Consider the following 27,245-nt stretch of genomic DNA (forward strand, 5'->3'; position numbering starts at 1 on the left):
GTTAATGTTGAATGGCAAACACATCAGAGAGTTGAGTAACAGCCAGCTTATGTTGTTCAAAAAATTATGTAAGTGCCAGCATGTTAATTTATGAAGAGCACTGGACTTATCTGCTGGCACAAAGACTTGCTAACTTCATTCCAACTTCAGTCCTTTGAAATGAGCTTACCTCATTTCCAATGCCAAAATGGGCTTTGACTTTAAAGAAAAAAGGCATCAGCTTGCCAGATTTGGACATGACGTTTGACTGCAGCTATTAAAGGGAGCAGAACCACTGATGAGCGAACGAGCCAAAAAGAAAAACAGTTCCTTGCTCAGTCAGCTTTAAGATTCTCCATCAGAACTTCTACAGGCTGTCATACAGAACTGAAGCCTGTACATATACACAACAGGAAAACACAGCCTCGCAGAAAACATTCAACTCCCATAAAATTAATTGTGAAATCTGAGAAATGCAGCAATTAAGCACAAAATTTGAGAAACGCACTGTAACTTTTTTGCCCGGAGCCATAATTACAATATGAGCTGACATTATATCAGGCTCACAACAAAACAAATAAATGACAACAAATTTCTTTCACAGTCATTACAATATCTAATCCCTGCAAAATACGCAAAATTGAAATAATATGACAGAAGCAACACTTCAGAAAACCAATGCAATAATCAGAATCTTACCAACTCAGATTGAAAGTCAATACATGCATAGGTCAGTTTGCAAACATAGGCTTTTCAAACATGAGTTTTCAAAATTAAGGTAAGCAGCACTTCAATACCTTAATTTGGCATCAGCATCTCATTCCATTCAATATATAATTTAGATTTTTTTAAAACACTTGTCATTATTTCAAAAATGTCCCCAATTCCTCCTTTACATTTTTTAAAAATTAAAAAGAAAACAAGGGGAAAAAATCAGTGCACAAATATCAGATAAGATGAAAATCAAGCACATCTGTAATTAAACAAATTTGAAAAGAAAGTATTTCAATTTCTATTTTCAATTTACTTAGAATTTTATGAAACTGCTCTGAAACAAGCCATTTCACTAAAAAAAAAATTACTTTCCATGTATTGGCTTGATAATTTAGAACAGATCCTTAACATGGGCTTTAAAAGGCACTAAGACACCTACTCTTCGTAAGTAGGAAGCTTCTTGGAAAAAAATGAGGTTTAAGTTTTCCATTTCTGCAGTATTCATGGAACAAATTTACCACCTTTGAAAGTTATATAATATGGGGGGGGGGGGGGGGGGGGGGGGGAAGAAATAAAGAGAGAAAATGCATTCCTGGCTTCCCAAATCTGCATACAAAAATTTTAAGCAAATGCTTATCAGTTTCAGTTTGCTACTCAGAATCTAAAAAGCAGAGAAAAGTTCCAGAGTTATGTAAAAATGATAACCAAAAGTTTAAAATGAGAGGTCAGTTGACCTAAATCACTGCTTCAAAGCATCTACAAGCTCCACTCTTCCCTTCTTTGCCAGATGCATTAGAAAAATAACAGAGCTGCTTGTCATACCACCTAGGAAATGGAGAGAGGATTTTTCCCCTGCCAGGAAAAACAAAAGGTACTGCTAATTTGTCAGACATCCACTAACCAAAAGCTGATAAGTTCACCAGAATCCAAATTATTAATCATTCCTGTTGCCTAACAATGGAATTAGGAAAAACTACAGTCTTACTGCTTTGGGAACCCTTTTAAAATAAGTAGTATTTATTATAAAAAGATTTCCCATATACAGATGAGTTTTGAAATAGAAAACAGGCTGTGCAGTTTGGAACACTCTGACCTTTCACCTCTGGACAGCCAGTTTCAGTACATGCTGTTCCACATGTGTAAGTGATTTTCAGGCTCCATTTAGCATCCTAGACTGTTACTGTCTAAACTTCACAAACAGTGAAGTCCAATATAGTTTATTATGATACAGACTAAGAGCTGAAGTAAGACAGGAATTTTATGACTTAAAATGCAGATTCTGAAGTGTTTGGGAGTTTTTTGTTTGTTTCTGCCTGTATCAGGGTTTATTCTGATTCTGCAGCCTGAAACAGAGCACTTCATGAGTTTACAGAAGGATGAATTGGTTTTAAACATTTGCTCCTTAAAACTTTTTTCTTCAACTGTCAGTCTGCCAAGTTTTCAGGAAAACAACATTTTCTTCCATCAAGGCAGGGACATACTGGGAGTGAAAATAAGGAAATGACATCCAAAAACATTCTGATGTGAGGTAAGAAGCTTGCCTTTTGCTGGCAACATGGAAAACAAGGCCAAGCCATGGGCACAGGAGTTTGATTGTCCAAAGCTAGAGAGGTGTCATGGTGTGCAATGATGGATTTGTGTACCATGCTACCATTCCAATGCCTAATTTGCAACCCCAGCTCCCAGATCTCAAAAAGTTGAGTGACATGAAGGAATTTGACACAGTTTCCCCCTGCCTTCAGTTTTTGGGGGAGGAGGGAGGTGGAAAACAGTGGCTGTACACTTTCAGATTGCATTGGAGAGAAAAATAACATTTGACACAAAAATCAAATGAAGTATCAACCTGAAAGCAGAAGTCTGCATCAAACATTTGGGTAGCCATACTATAAACCAAAAACCTACATTCTTCTGAGGTGGCCAGTTTATACATAAATTCATAGTACAGACATTAAATTCAGAGAATGCATATTTGCAGGTAAAAACAGTTATAACACCAATGATCCTATAATACAAAACAAGAAAATCTATTAAAAATAATGTTTTCTTATATGGAAGCTTCAAGAACACAAGGAAAAAAGAGGAAATGGCACACTGCTTCATATTTACAAAAATCTATTTTCATAGTTACAACTATTCTGAAAGAAAATATGATGCCAGACAAAAATAAATTTTCTTTACTTCACTGAAAGGAATAAACTTTTCTCAAGTGGATAAAATTCCCTGGCTCCAATCCAGCTTAGCTGGTCATTTTGGTCTAGTATGTAAAAACAAAAGTGCTCTAGGTAGATAAACCAAGAAAATGCATACATACTATGTAAATGGGTGAAGGATTTTCTTAAAAGCAGTCACTGTAAAGGAACTATGAAACAGCCTTATATGATACACATCAAGTCAGTATCATCTTTCAAATATTTTATTTTTCTTACCCCTCTCTAATTACAAAGAGAAAAAAAAAAAGAAAAAAAGAAAAGCTGAATGAATCTGGGAAACATCAATAAAACTGGATCTAATTGCTTTCCAGAGCAACAGCACCTTGGAGAGCAAGTCACCCTTCCAGTAAAGCAGGCAGAAAAAAACATTATTCTGAGCAAGAGCTCAGCTTCATCTATGCATATGATTTCCACTGAAACTGCCTAGAAACAGGTTAAACCTACCTGGCCCTTACATATATCTAGCAAGATTAGAAGGGACATATGAGCAAATTTCAAAATAGTGAAATGAACGAACATGAACAAACTTTACAGAAACTTAAGCAATTCCAAACCTGGGTTTAAAAAAACAACAACCAAATTAAAAAAAAGAAACCATACCCAAAAGGTAAACCTGAACATTAAGACATAAATCAGTAACTACTTAAGAATAGGAATTTGGAAGGAATCTCTGCAGCAAACAAGTTCTTATACAAGCATAATTTTTGACACCAGAAACTCAGAGCCTGATTATACTGTTTGACCTGACACTGAAATTCTTATATTTCAAAATCATTTTCTAGTGAAGTCTATTGCAGGATTTGCAATGTCAATACTTGAGACTGCTAGTATTCCAAAAAACCAGAAAACGCAAATTGCACAGGAAAGAACTCTTTAAATGAATACATCTAATATGTCATTCATTTCCAGCTACAAATCAAAACAGACTACAGGATTCAGTAGGAGAAGAGGAGTGATGAAAAAAGAGCACCAAATATGCAAGGTGTTTCCACTCAAAACAGATAATCATGGAAGAGGAGCAAAGGTAAGGAACTGAAGTACTACCTGGTGAGAAGTTCTGACCTTGAATACACACAGTGCTCTCTGTCAGGATAAACTATATAGTGGCAATAGTTTGAAATCATATACTGAACCCGTCTCAAAACTTTAGGATAAAACAGAGTATATACACCATTCAGAAGGAATGAAAGGACTTTTTTCTTCAACTTCAAAATACACAAAAGTATTTGAGCTACCAAGACTCACACACCACTGACCTAAACACCTGCTTTATTTCTTTAAATGTGCCTATCTTCCTTCACATTCCTAATGTAAGCTGTGCCCCCACCAGCTGACTGTCACCCTGCAAGCTCTCTGTGATACAGATACCCTTTCTGATGGTTTACTTTCAAAGAGTCACTACTATGTGTTTCGTTCTGATCAGGGTGTGAATTATACTTTATTAAATGAGGATATATTTGAAATATTCTTGACAAGAACACAATTACAAAAGCCTCTGATGAACACTACTATCTACCAGCGAGCCACAAGTATAGTACAACCACCTTTAAAAAGCTAAGATTTCTACAAAGGAGAAAAGACATCATCACCTAATACTGCATTTCTCTTCCACAGTATGAGAAATATGCATGACATCAGTCCAGATTTTTCAAGGCATTAGGATTGGTGCATGCCATGGTCTCAAGTGACTATCTAAAAAATGCAGCTGAAAGGCTGGGAGGACTTTTTAATGCATTAAACTATTACATTACAAATAAGACAAGATATGAAACAAGACCTCGAGAGGGAAATCTTATTAGTATTTCTGTTTGCACGAACAAGAGTCACGTACAAAGTCAAAGCACTGCATTGCACAGCTGAATCAAACACCAGCAACATAAACAGCGTGATACCGAGCGAGCAACAAAGCTGCTTTAAGAAACCAGAAGGACGCCGCATCCTGAAGCTTTCCTGATTGTCGGGCTGAGGGGAATGCTAAAGCAGCAGACAAAGTTGATGCATTTGTTGTAAACTTTCCAGCATTCAGGCTTTATTTGTCCGAGTTTGATACTCCCCTCTGTGGGTGGAGAAGCCGAGGGACTGGCTGACGTCACCCAAAGAGTAGGGATAAAGTGCAGTGCCCACAGCTTTGGAATGAGTAAAACTTCTTAGGAGGTATAAAAGGTCGGCTGCCCTGTCTGGCAGGTGCTCTGCTGACAGCAACCTTCCTCCTATAGCTCAACTCCTCACACGGACCCAAGGGAAAAAGAACAGTAACCAAGGAAAATCTGTCCACAATGCCACAAAATGTTATTCTCCAAGGACCGTCACCCTGGGGATTCAGGCTCTCAGGAGGAATAGATTTTAACCAACCCTTAATCATAACCAGGGTATGTACTCTTTCTTTCCATTTCCTTTCTATTTATTCCGTTTAATAGTCGCTGTAGATTTTTGTCTTTTAATTTTCTGGAGTTCAGAGATGCGGACAAAGCTGTGAGTAGATTAAAAAGTAGCAGCTACTTCTGAAGAGAGCCAGATGAATACTAAGAGTTTTTACAAATTCTGTGCGACATGTTTCTGTGATTGGTCTAAGAGACTAACTGCCCTTCTACTTAGGTCTCAAAATTAAATTCAAGTTCCTTGGCTGCAGAAAAACTCTGGCATGATTTCCCAGGCTTTCAAAATAATATTTAAACCTACTAAAAGCAAGACTTCACTCTTATGCTTTCCACAACTAGCCTGTCTGATCTCTGGGGGAGAAGACTGCTTGGCAGCAGCTCCTCATGCCTGCGAGTTTGTGCTTTGCAGATTAATCTGACTCTTACTTAATTAAACCAAGTTCTGTTTATTGCCAGCAAAGGCAAGAATACCTTTTCTTACATATCTAGAAGTTTTCACGTTCATGAATGTTAAATGAGTGAGTTATTAGAAAGTTATCCAGTCCTGCATATGAAAGATATAGTTATTTGGTGGGTTTTGCCATACCTAGAAACTAAAAGTTTACTTTACCTCCCCCCCCAGCCCCCCCAATAAATGGCAGGAATTTGAGCCTTCATTCTTTTTCATGGATTTTGAGATATTAGCTGCAATTTAAGACAACAGTGGCTTGATCAGTGTAGCATACAACACACTGTCAGCTACCCTGCATCTACACATGTGGATCTGCTCAGAAGACAGGATACATATTTTGAGAATTTCTATATTCTGAAAATTGTGTTCAATGCACATCAGGCTAGAATTCATTCTCCTTATATTTATGCTGCTTTTCAGGACCTTAGACACACCAAATACATGTTCCATGAGCCCCCACACGGCTATGCTTTTTGTTTTGTTTTTTCTTTTTTTGTTATAAAAAAGGAAGGCTTACACTATGACTCCCTATATACACTATGCCTGGTACTGAGTAAACATCAAAAGCCTTGAAGGATGGATACCACTCGTGATGTCTTGCAGTAAATGTGCTTCCAAGCAAAAATCAGTAAAAAGTTTAAGGACCATCTTTTCACATATTAACTAGTAAAAATTAACTCAGTTATTCATTCCAGATTTATAAAAGCATAAAAAATTATGTATTTTAAATAGAAGTAAAACAATATGCTATTATTTGACTGAATATAGTCACATAACAACTACTCAGAATATAGCAAAGCCTTTGGAGAAACAGGAGACAGAAATATTGAAATTTAAAAAAAAAAAATTCTCTGGATGTTGTGGGGCCTTCATTGCCTTTTATGGGCCTCTAAAAGAAAAATAGTTTCCATTATCTCTAATAAAAAATATTTTAGCGGTGTCTGGTTTGTATTTTCTTTGTGTTTAGATTAAGTGCAATGAAGTTTAAAACTGCAATAACAAAGGATGTTACTATAAATATAACTTTCTGAAGAATAAATTACTTTACAGTTAACTCATACCTACCGAGTGCCTCACAAGACATAAGCCACTGGTTTCTGGCATATTACAGAAAGGCTCAAAATCACATTTTAAGTAGTACAATGAATATATATAGATATATATTATATATTTATATATTTATATATTATATATTATATACTATATATTATATATTATATATTATATATTAGAAAAAAGGCTATATTTGCTTCACTCAAGCTTAAGAACATTAACAGTAAATTTGTTTAAAGTTAGTATTTTTGCTGCCACTGCATACATTTAGAAGAGTCCCTCAATAAGTATTCATGCAATACCATTTAAGAAATAGAGAACATTTCAAAAGCTTCACCAGTCTTGCCTCTTGGGGCCTAGGTAAAAGGGGCCTTTTGTAAAAATTATCATAAGCAGCCACTTCACACTTGGCTTAACTGTCCTGACAAGAAAAAAACTAAACAATAAATTGAAATTATTTTTTAATATATTCTGAATAAAATAATTGGACAGGTGTTAAAATCGATTGGCTATGTCCTTGTTCAAGAAGAGACAGATTTTATCAGGACTTATTAAGAGAGACAGATGACATAAGAGATTATCCACCTGTCCAAAGAACAGATGTCCCTTCAAAAGCTCATGTGAAAATTGTTCTGTTGTTTTGACTGTTTCATGCAAATGCAAAAACTACAGACCATGATCACTGGAGCACAGAAGAACAGGAAAGGAGCAAAAAATCGACGTATTCAAATTCTGTTATGGTCAGAAACAATAAATTAACTACAAATACTGAAAACTTTTAAACCCTTGGAACTTTGTATAGATGCAAAGAAATTGCATTAATGAAACTGATTACAGGAACAATTGAAACTTATGCAGTTTGGAGAAAATGGTAAAATATTATCAACTCTATATTTAAGCTCTATTTTATTTTTATAGACCTTTACCAATCACAATGTAATTATTCATATTAACTCAATTTTATGCTTAACCACTCTGTGTGCAGACATTCATAGCTCTCTTCAGAAAACACAGAGCCTGAAATATTTATGATGGTGTAACGTGATAAGCTTTACAGGTCTATTATCAGAGGCAGAGAGGTTTTCTTCAAAGTTTCATTGGAGACATTTGACCCTCATGTGGTTAAATTGTTAGTCCATGACATCATCTGAATGATGAACACATATTTTTGTATTTATCCAAATCAAAGATACCCAGGATGCAGGAGTAACAGGCATACCATGCAGACATGGCCTGAACAGCAAGGCAAAAAATTTTCCCAAAGAAACACTAGAACCTACCTCATGAAGCCAGGGTGAGCAAGCAACAAACACTACAGTCACAACACAATTCTAAGCGTTCAAAATACGCAGTTAGTGTGTCACTAATAAGTCCTTGAGAAACAGTACCACTCACACTATTGAGGTACCCATAATATCAATATTCTACCCATGATATCTTGCAATGCACAACGTGGTTCCTTTCTATAAAATGTAGTCTGCAGGGCAGGTGCCTGCTCTGCACCCAGGCAGGCCTGGGCATGTAGAGCTCAGCACCCCCATCAAGGTGTCAAGGCCCAAGAGATTTCTTATTTTAGAAACGATCAGTTCTGCCAAGGATCAGGAAATACAGACTCCTGTCCCTTTCCCGCCTTGCTCCCACAAAATGATGGCAACCCCATTCAAACATCTAAGTGGTACCACTACAGCTGCTGACAACTTATAAAACCCAAGGAATTTAGCAGCAACACGGAGCAGGGCATGTTCTGCTAGAAGTACAGCTGCAGGGGAATGTACTGTGCTAGGCAGATGCACTACTTTATAAGGCAGGGTCATTATCTCAGGGCTTTGCTGCAGTATGTCACAGGTACAGCAGATGATTTGTTGTGACATTCAAAAAACATAATCTGCTGAGGAACTTCCATAATGATTACACAACCTAACTTACTCTTCAGAGGGAACCAAGAATGGTTGGTTTGCCCAGTTACGTATTAAAGCATCAACAATCACATTGGAACACAGGGAATTCTGCTGCAGTTTGTCATTGCAGACATATTCACAACGTGCTAAGTGAAATCAGGAGCAATTCCATGCTGAAGGGAGAATGATAATACCTCTAACCCCTGTCTTATTATAGTGGTGGAAGTGGTCTCAGTGTTGACCATTTGCACTTGCAGCTGTTGAAGTTTGAGAAGCAGACAGTTTGAGAGATTTCAGATTTAGAATTTATAAACAACTTCCTCGATTCATATTCAAACAGATTGTTCAGTCACCCAAACACTTTGTTAAGCACACAACACCCTAGTCCATTCTTTTGAAGGGTGAGAGTGTAAAAGTCTGCAGCTGCCCACAGGCACCCTTTTGGAAAGTTTTCCTGACTTGATAGTAACACATGTATAGTAGTTTGTCACAGTGATATCAAAAATAAGTTTACGTGCGGGAATGCAGAAAAAGAGCTCACAAAACAATCTCTTTGATCATTCAGACTCAGCTAATGGAGATGAAAAGAGATTAACAACTCTGCTTCACTGATTTTTGCCATTATCTCACTACTAATACAGTGCAACTCGTATTACTATTTTATGTTGACAGTAGTGTCCCCTTCAGAGAAAAGTCTGCCAGCTTCACCAAATCTGGGGTTCAGAACATGCTGGAAATACGATGGGCAGCTTACTCTCTTCCTTTGCTGGAAAACTGTGAAACACCAGAGCTGAATAATGTCTCCACAGCATGTTTTCCAGTCAAGATAACACATGCTTTTGCTGTAGCAGAACCCATAGTGAGAAAAATTCTCTTCAATAGCTTTTTCATGTAATGTATGCCACAGATAAAAGGAACTGGTTTTGGAAATAAGACTATATTGACTTTTTTTTTCCTTCACACGGGGATTCATTTACTTACAAATAGGCAGCTAATGTTACCCTGCATGACACAACTTGTCCCTTCTGCTGTTTGAGAGCTGAATTTCAGAGAAGCTTATGTGCTACATGCATCAATTTCATGTTGCTATCTAGGTAATAAAGAGCTGCCTAAAATGGCAATACACACCTAAGGGACAGAAATCCCACTCAGTGACCTAAGACCTGTTGTGTATGTGGTATGTGTAAGTGTTGTGGTGGCAGGAGAAGTCACCTTTTGTAAGTAAAGGCCTGTAATTCTAGAACAAGCTTCAGTAACGTCTAAGGTCATGGCCTCTCTACACTAGCTATTTTAAAGCAAAATTGTGTTGCATTTCAGTTATTTTCACAACCATACAGAAGTTTGTCGACCAAAAAAAAAAAAAAAAAAGAAAGAAAGAAAAAGCATGAAAGATAAGCTTAGGGCTATTTCTGCAAATGTCACAGATAGTGGCACATGTACCTAAGGTATGAAATGAATTGCACCACACTGACCACCATGAAAGATCAGGGCCACTGTCACTTAAATACCATGGGACTTAAACCTAAGCACTTTAAGGAGTTCAGCAACAAAATTTCTTACCAGTTCTTTTCTACTGCTGGTGTTGTTAAGGGGAAAACATTTTTTTTTTTCAAGCAAATTATATATATATCTAATGGCAGTGGAGAAAGCAGATTTAAAGATGAATTACAGTAATTACAGAAATCAGAGTGGAAAGTAATGCACAAGTGTGAAGATAATTTCCATCTAATTTGGAATTAAGATGAATAAAACATTCATATGGTTTCCTGACAATAGAACTACAGAGCCTTTGGCAAAATACCTCCTCCACCCAACAGGATATAGGGGAATGTGATGAAGTTAATTTTCTCTATCAATTTTCTGGCATGCATGGTGATTAAGCAGTTACATTTTGGTTTTTTCAGATTACTCCTGGAAGCAAGGCTTCAGCTGCAAACCTGTGCCCTGGTGATGTTATTATAGCTATTGATGGTCTAGGCACAGAGAACATGACACATAATGATGCCCAGGAGAGAATTAAAGCAGCTACACATCAGCTGTGTTTGAAAATAGAGAGGTACGTGTACACATCTGCCCGTTTCTGAAAGACACTACTCAATCAACAGTACAATTATTACATGGTGTAACTATTTAAAATAGTTTGAGGAAGTTCCCAAAATCCTTAAAATTACAAGCAACCAGACCTACCCTTAAACTCCAGATCAAGCAAGACTCCCCAGAACTCATTTTTGTAGGCACAAAAAGAACAGCTTCCCTCAGGTTATTCACACTGTAATCCTGCTGACTGCACAAGTCCTCTGTTTACTGTCAGTAAGCAAGCAGTTCTTCATGTTTTGGGGAAATAATAAAATCCTCATCTAGTGTCAGTTGTTCAGTGACCTCTCTGCTGTAAAACTCCCTCAGCCACAGGTGCTTAGCACTGCCTCCTTCTCCCAGTCACACATAAAGCTGCTGCTGTATCACCCCAGCTAGGTAAAACATTCTGTCATGCTTTTATAGGGGGTGACAAAGGAGTGAGTTTAAAGCCAATCAATCTCTTTGGTCACAACATTATTAAGCCTAATAAAGGCTTCTCAAAGCAATGTTCAAAACAAAACAAAACTGAGAAACACTGTCTTACCTAAACTGCAGTAATCCAGGAACTTTCGGGTTCATTTCTCTCTACTAGAGCCAGGAAGAGAAACAACTGCAGTTTCACATCTCCAGCTGACTTTGCTCAGCCTGTAATCAGAATCACTTGGCACACTCAGCTGTCTCCAAAACTAAGACAGGGCTGATTAATCTGAGGCTCTCACAGAGGCACAACTCTTTATTGTAGCTGACTACAATATCTCTTTTGGAATTCAAAAGTATTTCTTTTTTTTTTTTTAGGAGTGTTGTTGAATTATTAGAGCATACACCATAGTTAAAAATTCCTTCTGTAAATTCGAGGTTCTGCTACAGATTGATATATGCCATTTAACAACTATCTTGGGAAGCCAGTTTTCAAGATGTGATAAATGTATATATTACCAAGCAGCAGCAGATTAATTGACATTACTATTATGCTACTTTAAAATTAGCTGCCACATTTCACTTTGTCAATGAAAACAGAACTGTAACTGGTATTTTCACATTTGTTACTTCTGCCTACGTGACTGAAAGAATCATCTGTGCAACTTCAATTTCCCCTTGCACATACTTTGCATACTTAGATTGCACTTCAACATTGAAAAACAGGCTTGACATGGAAATTATGGTCTTTAAAGAAGAAGAAATTTAGGACTATTACTAATATACTCAATTGTTCATATAAAACATTCAGAAAACCCAACATTCATTCTATTAACCATTAAAAAAATAAAACTAAAAAGTTTGGTCAGCTCAGGCCAGAAAGGCACTAATTTCCTTTTCCTTTTGCATTTGGTAACTATTAACAACCTATTTCCCATTGTTAATAGCATACATTTTTTTTAAAGTAAATACATTTTATATATATTGGATACATTTCATATTTTTATGTCAAAACACTAAAAAAGCACAGAAAAAACCTGCAGATTTACAAGCTTCATTATATTTTATGGGGACATACACAAGTCTATAGGAATTCAAATTATTTAAATTCTTTCTTTCTTTCTTTTCTTTTTTCTTTTCTTTTTCTTTTCTTTTCTTTTCTTTTCTTTTCTTTTCTTTTCTTTTCTTTTCTTTTCTTTTCTTTTCTTTTCTTTTCTTTTCTTTTCTTTTCTTTTCTTTTCTTTCTTCCTTCTAGGGCAGGAACTAAATTATGGTCCCCACAGATTTCAGAAGATGGCAGAGCACATCCCTTCAAGATAAATTTGGAAGCTGAACCTCAGGTACAAACTGTGAAAAGTTACCTAATCACTTCCATTTTCCTTTTTAAACTCCAAATAATCTCTCTTGTGGTCATTAAATTCTTTAACTAGAACTTTGTCTGTAATTGATCAGTTTAAGCTCATATGAACCACCATGATTATGACATCCAGGAACACCATTTTATCTGACTTGATGTTTTGATTTTTCAGCTATAACTGATACGAAACATTAAGAAGCTACAACAGATTCTCATTTTTCTTTAAGAGTCTACATATCACCAAAGTTTTATTATGGAAATAAAATATGTCCTCTTATTCTGATACAGTCAAAGTTGCTTTAACTCTTTTAGAGATTCATCATCATGTGAGGAAGTTCTTCAATCAGGAATAAATACCAAGTTCCTAAGCGATTAATTCATCAGGTCACAAAATTAATTTTGATGTAGTCAGTTAAACAGAGAGATCCATAAATGCTGGATCTCTTTACCTCCATACATTTTTATACTATGCCACAGAACTCAAGTTTACATATTCACACAAGACCCATGTACTGGTCAATAAGCAAATCACTCACCACTTCTGACTAGGAAAGTCTTTATTGTTATGTAAGACCAAAGCAAATCCAATCAATCCACAGCCATCTCTCTTTTCAAACTCAAAAAAGAAAAAACTACTATGAGTCAAAGTCTTCATATTGCTAATAGAGAATTAGCTAGCTACTGCCTACAACTAGTCCTTTATTTCTTTGTCATTCCTCTTCAACCTACATAAAGATTTGGTGTTATCTCAAGAGCAGGGAGAGAAAAATATTCTGCTGATCCTGGAAGGCCAGGTTCAAAGCAAATATGCAGAAGTATTTATTCTATGATATCCTAGGAAAAAAATCGTAGATTTTTTGGAATCTTTTCTAGATTCCATTTCAATAAACCCTGTGCAGTAAGTACTTCCACCAGTTCTGTTTTCATGGAGATGCTCCCAAACATGAACACAACATTTCAGTGTTACATTTCTCTCTCTTCTTTCTGATCTAAAACTATTAAGTGATACAGCATTGTTTCCATTGGAAATAAGATAGCCTCTTCAGCAGCAGGAATACTACAGAGAAGAACCAAAGCTATTTTAAATGCATATTCTTGTGGAAGAGCTAAGATACAAATGAAATGACTAGCAATGGAACAAATTCACTAAAATGCTATAGAGAAAACCATGCAGGCATGCATGACACAAGAGTAATCCCTCTGCATGAAAGCTGCATTCCTAAAAAGGACAGTTCCTTAAAAATAGATCACAAGATTTCACTAAGTGCTATTTGGCAGACTACTGAAAAGCAGCCTCCATTGGGCAATCATAAAAATTGTTTCTCCTAGATTGAACAGCCAGCCTTTTCATTTGGTGTATCTCTTTTTCGTTCCTAGGCAGTTCAGCAGTACCGAGTATATTTAATAAATATCAGGCACCAGAAAAGTAACAAAACTTGCAAAAAATTATATTAAATGGTTCCTGGAATGTTTTACATTTTCATTAAATTCTTCCATCTGAGTATCCATCACTCCCTGTGGAATAAAAAATACATATAGCCTATCTTTCTACAGTTGCTGTAATTTAAAATTAAATTTAATGTGTATTTAGTTACAACACAAGTTGCAGCAGCATCTATGCCAGTAGAGAAAACAGTAAAAATTGCTTGAATCTCAGATGGCAAATTTTTGCACAACTACAACCTGTGCTGTCCAAGTCTTACAAGAGTTTGCTGAATTCTAACAATAAATACAGGCACTGAAGCCAAGATGAATGGAGAAAAATGCAAAAGCAGTAATGTGTTACTTCAAATGTAAAACTCTTTATCCAGAAGTATTTCATACATTTACTGGTGTGCAGAAATGGAAAACCACTGAGTTCTACTTATAAAATAACCGAAATTACTCAAATGTCATAAATCTTATAAATGTATTGGATTTTTTTCACTCTCATCAAACAGACATTTTAAAATTCACTAAGAAAGTTGTCAGTTATTTAAAATCCATTATAAGCCAACTAAATAACAATAACAAATTACAACTTACACAATCTTCTTAATAAGCATATAATTCAAGTTTGCAAGCTAATAAAAGATAGTTACAAATGAATACAAACCCTATTTTAAATTGTTCAGCAATCTGGCCAAATATTTGGCCAAAGAGTGTTTACTTTAGCTTCGATGAATGAAAATTATTCTACAGATGCATGGAGATGGCTATGTGAAACCTCATAAACAATTAAATACCGTTCCTACGTACAGCTATGGAGCAAGAAATCCTCACACCGTAGCAGACTTCTGAATCAGCCTGAGACTCTCCCAAGAGCCATTTGGAGACTGATTCAGGCAATTGTCAGAGCACAGTGAAAGCTCTATTTTTAAATCTGGGAAGAGGAAACTGAGGCAACAACTCTAATTTACAGCAATAAGTGCCTGACTGAGAGTCAGTCTTGAAAGTTACACATTCCCACATAACATCCACCCTGATTTTGATAGTCATGAGCAGCCTATAGTGTGATGGATAAACAATAGGAAATAGCAGACCACTTGAAGAATTATGCACACAATCACATTGTATTCTGAATAAAAGCAATTTAGAACATAAGGCTCTCAACAAATATAAGTAGAAAGAGAAAACCATCTAAATAGAAAATTGTATAATAAAAGTATTTTAAATGTTTTCTGCTATATTGTCAAAGAACATGATGACTCATAAATGTTTTCTGTTACAATCCCTTTAACCTAATTGAAAATAATTTTGTATTTATTACCACAATTTCTTGAATTGTTTTTATTTGAACTTATCTTTCTTACTTCTATCTTTGCCTTTGAACATTGTGTTCAGTTAGACTAGACTTTTGGCCACGAAGGAGATTATATTTTCCGGGGAGATATACTATGCACGTAGATAAGTACAAAAATCTAAGAAAAACACTGTTCTAAGAAGTAAGTTTATAGTCTATTACCATTTATAATCAACCTTTGAAACAACATAATTGTGCTGGGCTAGTTTTGAGGACCTAGCCCTCTTTATAACAGCATTCAAAGATGAAGATCTTGGTCAAGTGATACCTCCAAAATATACACATTTGTGTTCTGTCACAGCAATTACCCCAAGGAATGACATCATATAGGCTGTGGTGGATGCATTTCTACAGGCTTTTGGTGCCACATTATTTCTATTCCTGATACCTGTATCAATGCAAAAATGTAGCTAGCCCTGACCAAAACAGAAACAAAAACAAAACAAAAAAAAAAATTAAGTACTGTAATTCTCCAATATTCCTAATTAGAAATTTCAACAACTTCCAGTTCTCATTTAGTTTTTGGACTAAAAGAGGACTTTTCACAGATTCAATGATATCAAATAAACACAAGAGCTGGACTATTTTTGCTGCTGTATGTTCTGTCACTGACATTTTATATTAATAGATGAGTTATAAAAAAGCAGAATTTAAGTCTCACTAACTGCAAATACTTGTTTCACAACTGTTACATTGTAAACATGTTGTTATGGTGCCACATCTTCTATTCATTTCTCTATGAGAAATGAAATATGAGGATGAAATTACAATGTTCTCAGTTGGTTTTGTTTGTTTTGTATCATTCATGAGTTTGAAACAATTTTAAATTATTTGATATTAATATCTTTCATTAAGTAGCTATGATCCTAAACTATTAGATTATTACCATTTACTAATACATTTTGTTAACTGCAACTCCATTCTATCAGACAGAAAGAAGGAATTGCAAATAAAACCTTTGTACTCATTTATGTGATTACTGCTTTCAGTAGCCTCTTAAAGTGCAATGCTGCTAAACATTTTCATTTAATAAAACTGCTTTTTACTGTTTGCATTTTCTGGTTGCATATTCTATATATCCATGACATTTCTTTAGTCTGATCCTAAATATATTTTGGAAACTGTTGCATAACAATTGCACTAAAAACCAGTCCCAAACTGGAGAACTGGAAAAGATTTCTATGAAAATTGAAGTATTAATGACCTGTGCTATCTTTACATTGCAAGCTCAAGTCTCTAAAGAACAGACAAATTCAGGTTTTCAAAACCTATTTTTTAGAAAGAGAAGCTTTTTATTCCATATGTATGGAACTCCATATGGATGGATACTCTCACAAGCACTGTTTCCAAAGAGTGTCACATGCCATCAGGACAAGATGATGGACTACAGCAGTTAATGTTCTTCACCCACTAGGGTAAAAGGAAAAAAACTCTCGGCAGATGACAACATTATTTTTTTTTGCAAAGTCTCTATTTCTGAGGCTTAGGAGTGGACTTGAGATGGAAGGGCCTCAAAGGACGCTGTAATAAATACACAGAATACAAGTAAGTGAATTTTATTGCAGTCAGAAGTCTTTATCATTCCTGGCCAACCACTGCAGAAGGACATTTTAAGGTATCTGAAAGTTTATCAGAGATTTTATTCACAGACCTCATCCTTTTGAATTCCAGAAACTGGGGAAATTATCCTGGCCAGTGACAAAAAAATGCAGAATACAGACACATAGGCAGAATGATTTAAAATGTACCCATTTCTGGGTTTTACTTATTTATGATGATTTCACATTAAATTATAGAGCAGTACAATTTTTTATATGCTTTAAAAATTAAATGCATTCAAAAGAATGTCCTCAACGTGATGTGTGTTCAAGATTTTCTTTCAGCTAAAAGAAGCATTAAAACTTATGTTTTTTTCTAGGCAAGACACTTACAATAAAATCATACTTTTGCAAGTCCCTCTATCAGTATGTGATGAAAATGAAGGAACTAGAGATTAGCACCAAAGCAAAGAAATTAAGATAAGCATACATGAAGTGTTTTAAAAGAATAATGTAAACGGTGTCAAATCTAATGACCAATATGGAATGTCACTATAATATTCTTCCCTCCCATTTCTTCCAAGCCTTCTGCTTGCCTGGAGGTGGGAAATGAATATGTATGGCTCAAGTAATATATACAAAATTCATGGAAAAATATGATATGCTTGCACCAGTTAAAAAATAAGAGAGTTGCAAAAGTAAAAATGCAGTTATTAACAGTACTGGTGTTATCAGATTTACCCATTGCTAGCTTTGGTGTGCATTGTAGCTCTGTGTGTTTTGTCTGCCTATCATGTACAGGAATTCAAGCCTATTGGTACAGCTCACAACAGAAGGGCCCAGCCTTTTGTTGCAGCAGCAAATATTGATGACAAAAGACAGGTAGTGAGCTCCTCCTATAATTCTCCAATTGGGCTCTATTCATCTGGCAATATTCAAGACGCGCTGCACGGACAACTGAGGGGTCTCATTCCTAACTCATCACAAAAGTGAGTATTAGTATTTACTTATGATACATGGTCATTTGTGGTTTATCATTATCTGTTCTGGTTTCAGTTTAAAAGTCCAGCTCTTGCTGTTTTGTTCTGAGAATCAGGAGATTAGTCATTACCCAAAGAAAAAGGGTGATCAAGGAAGCAATTTTTTCCAATGCTAAGAACTATCCATTCAGCTTCTAGCAGCAATGCTGCAGGTAGCTAAAATTTGCCCTCCCTGTTGGGCTGCAACTCTACCCTCCAACCTTCCCTCCTGTAACTGCACTTTACTCTGCGTGTTTCTGAACACTCCAGTGATTTTGAGCACCAGGCATGAACAAACTAAACATGGTTACTTCGTGGTTAAAATTTGTAAATACTGTTAGCTAGACTAGAAAGCATTATGAATGAATGAGTATTTTAGGCCAAAGAAAGCTATTTTCTCTCTTTTTCTTTACAGGATATCAACTACTTTGAACACAAGCATAATATTCGGCCCAAACCTTTCATAATCTCAGGCCGAAGCAGGTTATAAACTTTGAGTGCTGTGCTGGATTTGATGCATGGTGTTATTTTTTTTAATGGACAGATACTCACCACTGACATTAATTAATCATTCTGATGCATTTGAAATTTACTTACAGTACTAGACAGCCCAATGATAAAATAAAAGCAAATAAACAAAAAGAAGTAAATGGTTGACTTTCAGAGCTCAGACTTGAAATTAAAATTTCTCTTTCCAAAAGAAAGTAGATCTACACTCCCATCTCAGTACTGACCTGAGTCTGAAGTAGCTGCAGCCATGATTCAGTTCACAGCACAGCACCAGATATTGTACACTTACAGATCTTTGGTACTTTGAACTTATTCTGACCAAACTCAGTGTAATTTGTTAACATGCTAAATAAAATATAGCTACATAGTACATGTATATTACATATTACATATAAATAAAAGATAGCTATAATCTAGGCCATTCAGAGATTTCAAATTTGCATTTCAGCAGACCTCTTTCCAGAGGGCAATCTACTGCTGAGCTAAAAGAAGGAAAACTGATGCTACAGATTTGTGAAGTTTCAATGTAGAAAAACTTATATATGTACATCCATCATTTTAGTATAATAAACCTCTATCTTAACTGGTCATGAAATTCCTCGCTACTGTTTTCATTGTTACAGAGGAGACAAAACAGTGCAAACTCTGTGGCTAAAACCACGAGGAAGTTCAATAGGGGCCTTAGGGATGAAATACACTGTGATGTGATCCTTTACCCTTTCTAGCAGTAGCAGTTTGTGGGACCACCAGGTACCTCACAAAGCTGGTACCATTTTACAAGTGCCTACTAGATTTATGAAGAGTCAGCTGAGTATCAAAAGCCTAATCTCACAATTCAGAAATGAAAATTACACATTATTTTCCATTAAAATGTTGAAGTAAGTGGCCATTTACCAGCATATATGGAAAAGAAAATAAACTGCAAAAACTACCCTGACAGCAAAGCAGCAAGTTTAAGAAACTTCAGTTGGGCAAGGTCTATCCAGAGTTCTAGCAGTGGGGAGGTCTGCACTTGCAAAGTGCAGAATCTCTGACACAGGGTGTTATATCTACAAAACCTTGGTTGTGACAGTTTTTCTACTATTTTTTCATCTGTTTGCCTTAATCCACTGCTAAACACAGCAAAAAACAAACCACCAGCTCAGCTCTAAATATCCCTTTAGGACAGACAGGAGAGGCTATAAATAGGACTTTGACTAAAGGAAGACATGACTGTGGACTGTGGGTTTGAGCTTATGGATTGGACATTGGACAGAATTTTGGACTCTGGTGAAACTAACTGGAAATTGTATTTAATATATAACTATATGTTATTTATCATTTATTCTGTTTTAATATTATTTTGGCTTCACATAGCGAGAGCAAGAATTATGCTTTTTCTAGTCTTTTCATGCTATGTTCCATTTACTAACACTACCAGCACTGACAAAACTTATTCTACTGCAGGATATAAAGGTGGTATTGTTTCCTCTAAAACAAAATACTGCAAATACATATGTTGTCCTGTGTGAATTTTTTGGCTGGCTCATGCTTGGTAATGGTGCACAACTATATTTGCGTTAAGGCTTGTCTACCATTTCAGGAATGCTTTTGTTTGGCATTTCTTTGATGAAAGAAATGTGCATTTCCCTTAAAAACTTTGAGAAAATGGTCCTGCACAAATTCTGCTTTGAATCAAAGGGAGAATTTTGGGTTTTCTGCTCCACCCAAGAGTAGCTACTGGGCAGAGTTCTCTACTATCAAACTGGGAAACAGAGCATTGTCCCAAGTTGACACAGCTTGGAAGAACTACCCACAGCCCTGATAACAGGCTGGAGGACAGAGGTGAAGCATTTGCTGTCCCACAGCTCAGAATATCACATAAATGGTAACCAATGACTGCAGAAAGATTTGGTTATGTGCTGTTACACACCGCCAGCAGAGACACGACAAAGAAAGCGTCTGAGGTACTATGCAGACAAGATTGAAGAGTTCATAATAGTGATACTGAAAAAGACTTCAGATCTAATGTTCACGTTCTTTTGCTAAGCTTTTTCCAGTTATGCTGAATTGGAGTACAGTTACTTCACTTCAGTCATGTCAAGAAACTCTAATATTTTTTGAAAGTGCACATTGTATTTTTTATATAGAAATTATAAGTAAAGTCTACTTCAAAAGCAGTAAAATTAATTCTCTGAATATGTACCCACTGTTTTTGTGAAGGGCCAGTTTACATTCTACTGGAAACACCGTACTTTAGAAAAGCAAAAGTAAGCCTGGATATTTTAATAACTTTTCTTCTTCGTAATGATCAACAAATATTTTTTTATATTGTTAAACTACTTTTAAAATATTAATAAACACCTTACTCTGGAATTTAAGGAAATCTAGGGAATGTCAAATGCATTATTTTACACTACTTCATGGTAGTTTTTCAGCAGCGTAGTGGGATGGTTGTGAGGTACAGAACTGGAATGATGTGTCTAGGATTCTTCCAGTGCTGCAGGTGTTTATTCTGTCTCTGACACAGACAACTCACATCTACTTTGTCTGCTACTATTTTTATAGATGATGAGAATTACTCTCTTAGAACAAAGAATTCTAGGGAGACTTAATTATTCCTCAGTAAAACCTAGCATTAAAAATGTAAAATAATGTTACATACCAAATTATTTCATCTGTCAAAGGATTTATACCATGTTTAAAGAAAACGCATGCCAGAATTTTAAGGACTGCTTTATAGCTGGCTCTGATACTTTTTACAGGAAAGCTATCACCAATGACTACACACGCTTTTGCTTTTCTCTACTTTCTGTACTTTTGCTTTTTTGGAGCTTGTTCCGTTTACGCTTTCCAGCTCTGTTAACATCACCGTATCCCTGTCCTTTTGTCTTGGTTCTCTGTAATGCACTGCACACTGCACCCTTTCCTGCACCCTGGCCACGAACACGCAGCGGATGCAGCACTCCTTCGGGGCTGGACTGCGGCAGTGGGCGCAGCACCCCCTCCTCCATTGGCACAGTCAGCTCCATCTGCCCCACCGAGCTGAAAGCCGTGTCTAAGATGGCCCCTAATGTTCCCCTGGAAATGGAGCTCCCCGGTGTCAAGATCGTACACGCTCAGTTTAACACGCCCATGCAGTTGTATTCAGATGACAATATCATGGAAACACTGCAAGGCCAAGTTTCTACAGCTCTGGGGGAAACACCTGTCATCAGGTAATTAGAGCAGCAGCTATAATATTTGTGAATGCACAAATTTAAAACATACAACAAAATTAGTATCACACTGCTTCTATGAAAAAGGGGAAAAGGGTTAGAGAGAAAGGAAGTAATTTACAACCATTCAATATTTTCATTAAATATTAGTAATTTCTGAGTTTTAACCCAGAGTATTAAAGGAGTCCTTCAGAACGTACAAATAAATATTTCATAGGTAAAAATCTTGGAATTGCAGCTAATAAATAAATATGACACTACCTGGACTATTACTTGACTGTCACTCCAAATAAAGACTCTGATTCCCTCCTGATTTTATTTTTAAAATAATATTTTCATTACCATTATATTTATCTAATAATGATTTAATAATTTCCTCTTATTAATAATTCATAAATTAATAATACATAAAAATTTATTTCTACTGTTGAAATATAGGTTACAAAGATTAGGAAATATTGTAGATGGTTACAGTGTTCTAGATACTTGACTCCCATTCTACACAACTCATTCAGTACAACTAGAGACAGAATTTACTGTAGGCCTACAAATCCATGTCTGACTTACAAATTTATTCAGTGCACGTCTAAGGTCAGGTAGGAACCTTATGTATATGGATAACAATTATGGTTATACAATAAAAAGTTTTAAAGCATTATTAATTTTTTCAGGAGACAATTCACCGTTTAGGTTGCTTTACTTTTGCATAATAGTAACCTAAAATTATTGAAGTATAAAACTGACTAAAGTGTCTCTGTATGATGTTATTAAGAAAGTGTAAAAAAAAAGGAAAAAAAAGAATCAAAAAATATCTTCTAAATTTATTATTATTTTCTTTATATTGTTAATATAGTTTTTCTTTATACCCTTTTAAGTTTTAGACCTGCTTTGCTTTCACTCCTAATTCCATCTCACATCACAAAAATGAATATATTAGAATTGCCAAACCTAAACTATAACATTTCCTGTTTTATAACAGTACTTAATAATTCATAATATGTATGGTGTAAACTAAAGCTAATTAATTACTAATGTTTTAAATAAGCAATAATCACTGGCACCAATGAGCCTTCTTCAGCGCCTTGCAGAAATTGGCTGCTACTAACAAAAAAAAACCCCTGTATTTATATAAAAGCATTTAGGTTCATCCTATCTGATGAAAACTGTAGCTCAGGAAGGCTTTTCAGAGTGAAATTACTCTATTGCTTCAATATTTATCCTCAATCAGAACAATTAGAGAACAATAAAAGAAAAATTTGCTGCTTCATTATTGTGTAATAATGGATTCAGCCCAAAGTAATCAGATTTCACACTGCCTGTGACATCACCAGTTTGAGAACCTACTCTCTCTATGCAGGTTTGAAATGTTTCTTGCTGTGAGTTGGTTTTCACTATGTATGCATTAAGAAATGTAAGACGACACATTTGTGTCTGGGCTTTTTGCCTTCTGCATGTAATTGCATTATCACTTGTTTTATATTTAGAGATATTTTAGTAAAGAGGAGAGAATTAAAGACTTTAATTAAACATTGCCAAGAATTGTAAAAACTACGCTAGTTTCATTACTCAAAAGCTTCTGACAAGAGAAACGGGTAGATTTTTCACCATCTTAAAGATGGCTCAAAGAAATCTACTGATTGATGAAGATCAAAAAATTCACATAAGCACCAGGGATTACTGTCCAACTTCTGCTGCTCTTACTGGGCCTTCTAGCAGCTTGGATGCTACCCCGGGAAACAAACCAAACCATTTAAAGCAAAACCCAGTCTAATTCTTTGTGGACAGTAGAAAGCCAGTTGCAACAGGAAATTTAAACTGAAAATTTCTGTGTGTAGCTGCAAGATACCAGACTTCATCAAAGGCAATTTGGATGTTTCTGATTACCCCCAGTAAGTGTAAGAAATTTACAAATGCCACATATTCAGTCTAATCCCTGCCACTGCATATAGTCATCAACTCTTCCTCTTGACTATTTAGGATGCCACTTATCATGAACAATTTAAAATATTCAGCAGAGTTTAAAATGCCATGAAATATTCTCAGTAAAATCGTTGTCTCACAGGTCATTTGAGATTCAACCATCAACTGCTGTTTGGACAATAAATCCCTTTATATTTTAGCATAACATTGCCATTGCAAAAGAAAGCCTCATCTTATTTTTATTAAATTAAGAAATAGAACTTCCATTTTTCAGTTTTCACCTTACATTTTCACATTTTGTAATACTTATTTCGCTAATTTTTTAATCCCTGTTAAATTTAAATCTCATAAATTGTTATTTAATAAGTAAGAATTATCTTTACCAAATAATCACAACATGACCTAGTGATCGAGCTAACTTAGAAGTCATATTCTCCCAAAAGATTTGACTGGTTAGGTTTTGGCTGACCTTATGTAAAGGCATGAGCTGTGATTTTACCAACATTCTTGAGGGTAGCTGCTGCAAAAAGGGAACTTCTGGATACCATAGCAAAGAGCACCTGGTAATACAGCAGAAGATACTGGAATTAAACTACTTGAAGATTAAATGGCCTTTTCTCAAATGCCAGTAGAGCCAAAACAGTAACTATGGAAATACATTAATGAGTTTCTAGATTTATTTATCTAACAATTGCAGTGATTTAACAGTTGTTAACAGTTGCACTTTTTAGATCAAAAGGAGGCTATATAAAGTAATGCTACCTGGAAGAAAGTTTCTCAATAGTTGTAGGAACACATTGTCTTTATGCTTGTTTCCTGAATCTTACTCTCTGCCTGGTAGACCTACTGCTTTAGAGTTATATATGATAAACTGTTTTTTATCTGCTCTTCCTCCCTTTAATATAGTGACCCATCTCCCAACTCCATGTCTCAGTCTGACGTGTACAAGATGCTGCACGCCAACCAGGAGGAGCCCAGTCAGCCGCGCCAGTCTGGCTCCTTTAAGGTGCTCCAGAATTTAGTCTCCGAGGAAGGTGGTTAATAACAACATATTCTACCTGTTCAAATAATTTTAAAATGTTTGTGGGAGGGGGGAATCCATGAAGAAAATAAGAAATATTAGAGATACAAGAATTTCTGAAAGCCCAAATAATTCCAGACCTTATAGCTACCACACCAGTCTCCTGCCATTTCCCCTGCTTACTTGTATAGCAAGCAGTGTCCTCTGAAGACAATGCAGGTGCTGATCACATTTTCCAGAATCTCTTCTCAAATTTTAAGATCTTTCATATCCAAAGTTGACTTTAACTGAACAATAAAGTTTTATCTGTGACAATTTTTGGGACAAGCTGCTTATGCTCATGACGCCAAGAAAGAAAACACTCTCTTCCACATCCAGGAAAAGAGGAATTTAAACCAACTCCTGAAATTGCCTAAAACCTATTAGTCCTCTTCATTCTAAATAAAAACTGAAGAAGACAATATAATTTACAGTCATATTTCCTTCAAATTAACAAATTTTGAAAATAAAGTTATTAAAGGCTACAAGTTTGTTATATTTACAGTAAGCATAAAGAGCAAAATACAACCAAAATTAACCTAAAAGGTAATATTTTCTATTATAATGTTTATATATCTATATTTACTAGAGAAGGAACAAAGACATCAAATTGTCTACATGTATATAATTGTGGGATTTTACTTAGCATTTCCTTGTATTTTGCTATTATTTTGTATTCACATCATGTTCCTAATCTTTCCAATCTGTTGTACGGCTAGTTATATAATTAAGAAGCTTTCTGACAATAGGACTTGATTATGTTATATTTCTAAGTTAAAGCCCCATCCTCCTCCCTCTCTGTTATACCCAAGACCTATTCTCGGAGAATTAGGTGATGTCCATGAGGCAGAGAGCACTGCATATGCAATCTTTTTTGTCCTTGCTTTTGGCTACAGCTTACACAATATTTCTCCCAATTCCAAAGAGGTGCAATCTGGCCTACTAAACTTTTAGTGAGACTGCATTGTTTGTTCATTTAAGTGAAAACCTGTAAATACATCCAAAAGTGTATGCACAGTACAGAAAGCACAGAAAAGTGCAGAAAAGTACTTAACTGTATCAGATGCTTTTATATTTGCCCATACATAACAGGATTGTTTTGTTCCTCAGATGGGCGCCCTGTGGGAACAAGAAGTGTGAAAGCACCTGTAACAAAGACACCTACTGCCATGCCTGGTGTCCAGAAAGTGCCACTATGTGACAAATGTGGGAGTGGGATTCTGTAAGTTGCTTCTTTTTCGTTTTAGAAATCCCCAGCTCAAGCACACATCCTCCTCAAACACCACTGCAAACTACAGAAGTGCACTCCGTAATGCTTCTAGAGAACAGAGATATAAAATATATTTTGTTCTAAATGTCAAATTGTAACCTGTACCTTCAACAATTTCAAAACAGATTATGTAAGTTTTGACAAAGTACCATTGAGGTTCTAACTGAGATTTCTCAGTACCTATTGCAAGTCAACCATTAACAAATACGTAATGAAACCAGCAGTTATTCATGCTGTGCTGTGTCAGACTGGGAATTCTCAAAAATGTCTTGCCAATGCAAAGCATCCTTCTCCCAACCCAGTGGGAGTATCCAGAAAGCTTTGTAGACCTATTTTAAAACTACCAGATTTCTACCTGATTGGCATCACTAACCTCAGCAAAGAACACAGTGATGAACTGAGAAAACACAGACATGAAGAAAAATCAATGTGGTTTTGAAAGTCATTTTGTCACCCTTTTGATAGGTTAGTCCGTGCTTTCTGTCTCGTAACCAAACTAACATGTTTCTTCAAACTCTTCATTTTCCAGTGCTCATGAACTACGCAATCAACTCAACAGCATTTTATGTCACCTACTTAAACTCAGCATCCAACCTTAATTTATATAGTAGTTTCTAAAACCACAAGATGGACAACTGTAAAGCCTTAAAATAAATACCTAGAACATGCTTTGTATCATAGAATGGTTTGGGTTGGGAGGGACATTAAAGATCGTGCAGCTCAAACACCCCTGCCATGGGCAGGGGCACCTTCTAACAGACTGGGTTGCTGCAGTTTCTTTCTTCATTTTAAATTCATATGAATTCATCGAGGCCTTTTCTTTTCATTGCGTCCATACAGAGGGACGGTGGTGAAGGCACGTGATAAGTACCGGCATCCAGAATGCTTCGTGTGCTCTGACTGCGATCTCAACCTGAAACAAAAAGGCTACTTCTTTGTGGAGGGCCAGCTCTACTGTGAAGCTCATGCACGCGCCCGCATGAGGCCACCGGAGGGATACGAAACAGTCACGGTTTACCCAAAATGCTAGTCTTGGGTTAACATTCAAACACATGCATGCACACTAAAAGCCTTTACCAGCTTAGAACTGCAGTACGAGTGTCAGGACTTCTGCCTAAATCCAAAGTAGCAGCTTTTAAACTTTTCCCTGTGGGATTCTGAGAGAGGTGGAAGTCCTTATTAGCCAGCAATAGCATATTATACCAGCAAAATTTCGCTAAAATATTGGTTTTGAAACTGTCTATATAACTCAAGGAAGTATAAACTAAAACCACTCTCCTGGAATACAAAAAGTGAAACAGCTGAGGTATTACATGAATGCTACATCATTATGTACACACACATATATATACACAATATACGTAAGTGCCGTAAGCAGGACATCATTTTTAACATAAATTTGTTCAAACACCAACA

The 27,245-nt window shown here is 35.9% G+C and overlaps 1 protein-coding gene across 1 annotated transcript; it reads left to right on the top strand.

Annotated features, from left to right (window-relative positions):
* The first annotated feature begins 5,179 nt into the window (after positions 1–5,179).
* Positions 5,180–26,859, top strand: PDLIM3 (PDZ and LIM domain 3). Its single transcript, XM_062493569.1, has 8 exons — positions 5,180–5,272; positions 10,588–10,739; positions 12,432–12,516; positions 17,655–17,842; positions 21,316–21,579; positions 24,406–24,533; positions 25,670–25,781; positions 26,670–26,859. The coding sequence occupies exons 1-8, from the start codon at positions 5,180–5,182 to the stop codon at positions 26,857–26,859; spliced, it is 1,212 nt and encodes a 403-aa protein (XP_062349553.1).
* Positions 26,860–27,245: the final 386 nt, after the last annotated feature.

This window comes from Cinclus cinclus, chromosome 5, assembly GCF_963662255.1.
Source record: "Cinclus cinclus chromosome 5, bCinCin1.1, whole genome shotgun sequence".
Classification (NCBI taxonomy): Eukaryota; Metazoa; Chordata; class Aves; order Passeriformes; family Cinclidae; genus Cinclus; species Cinclus cinclus.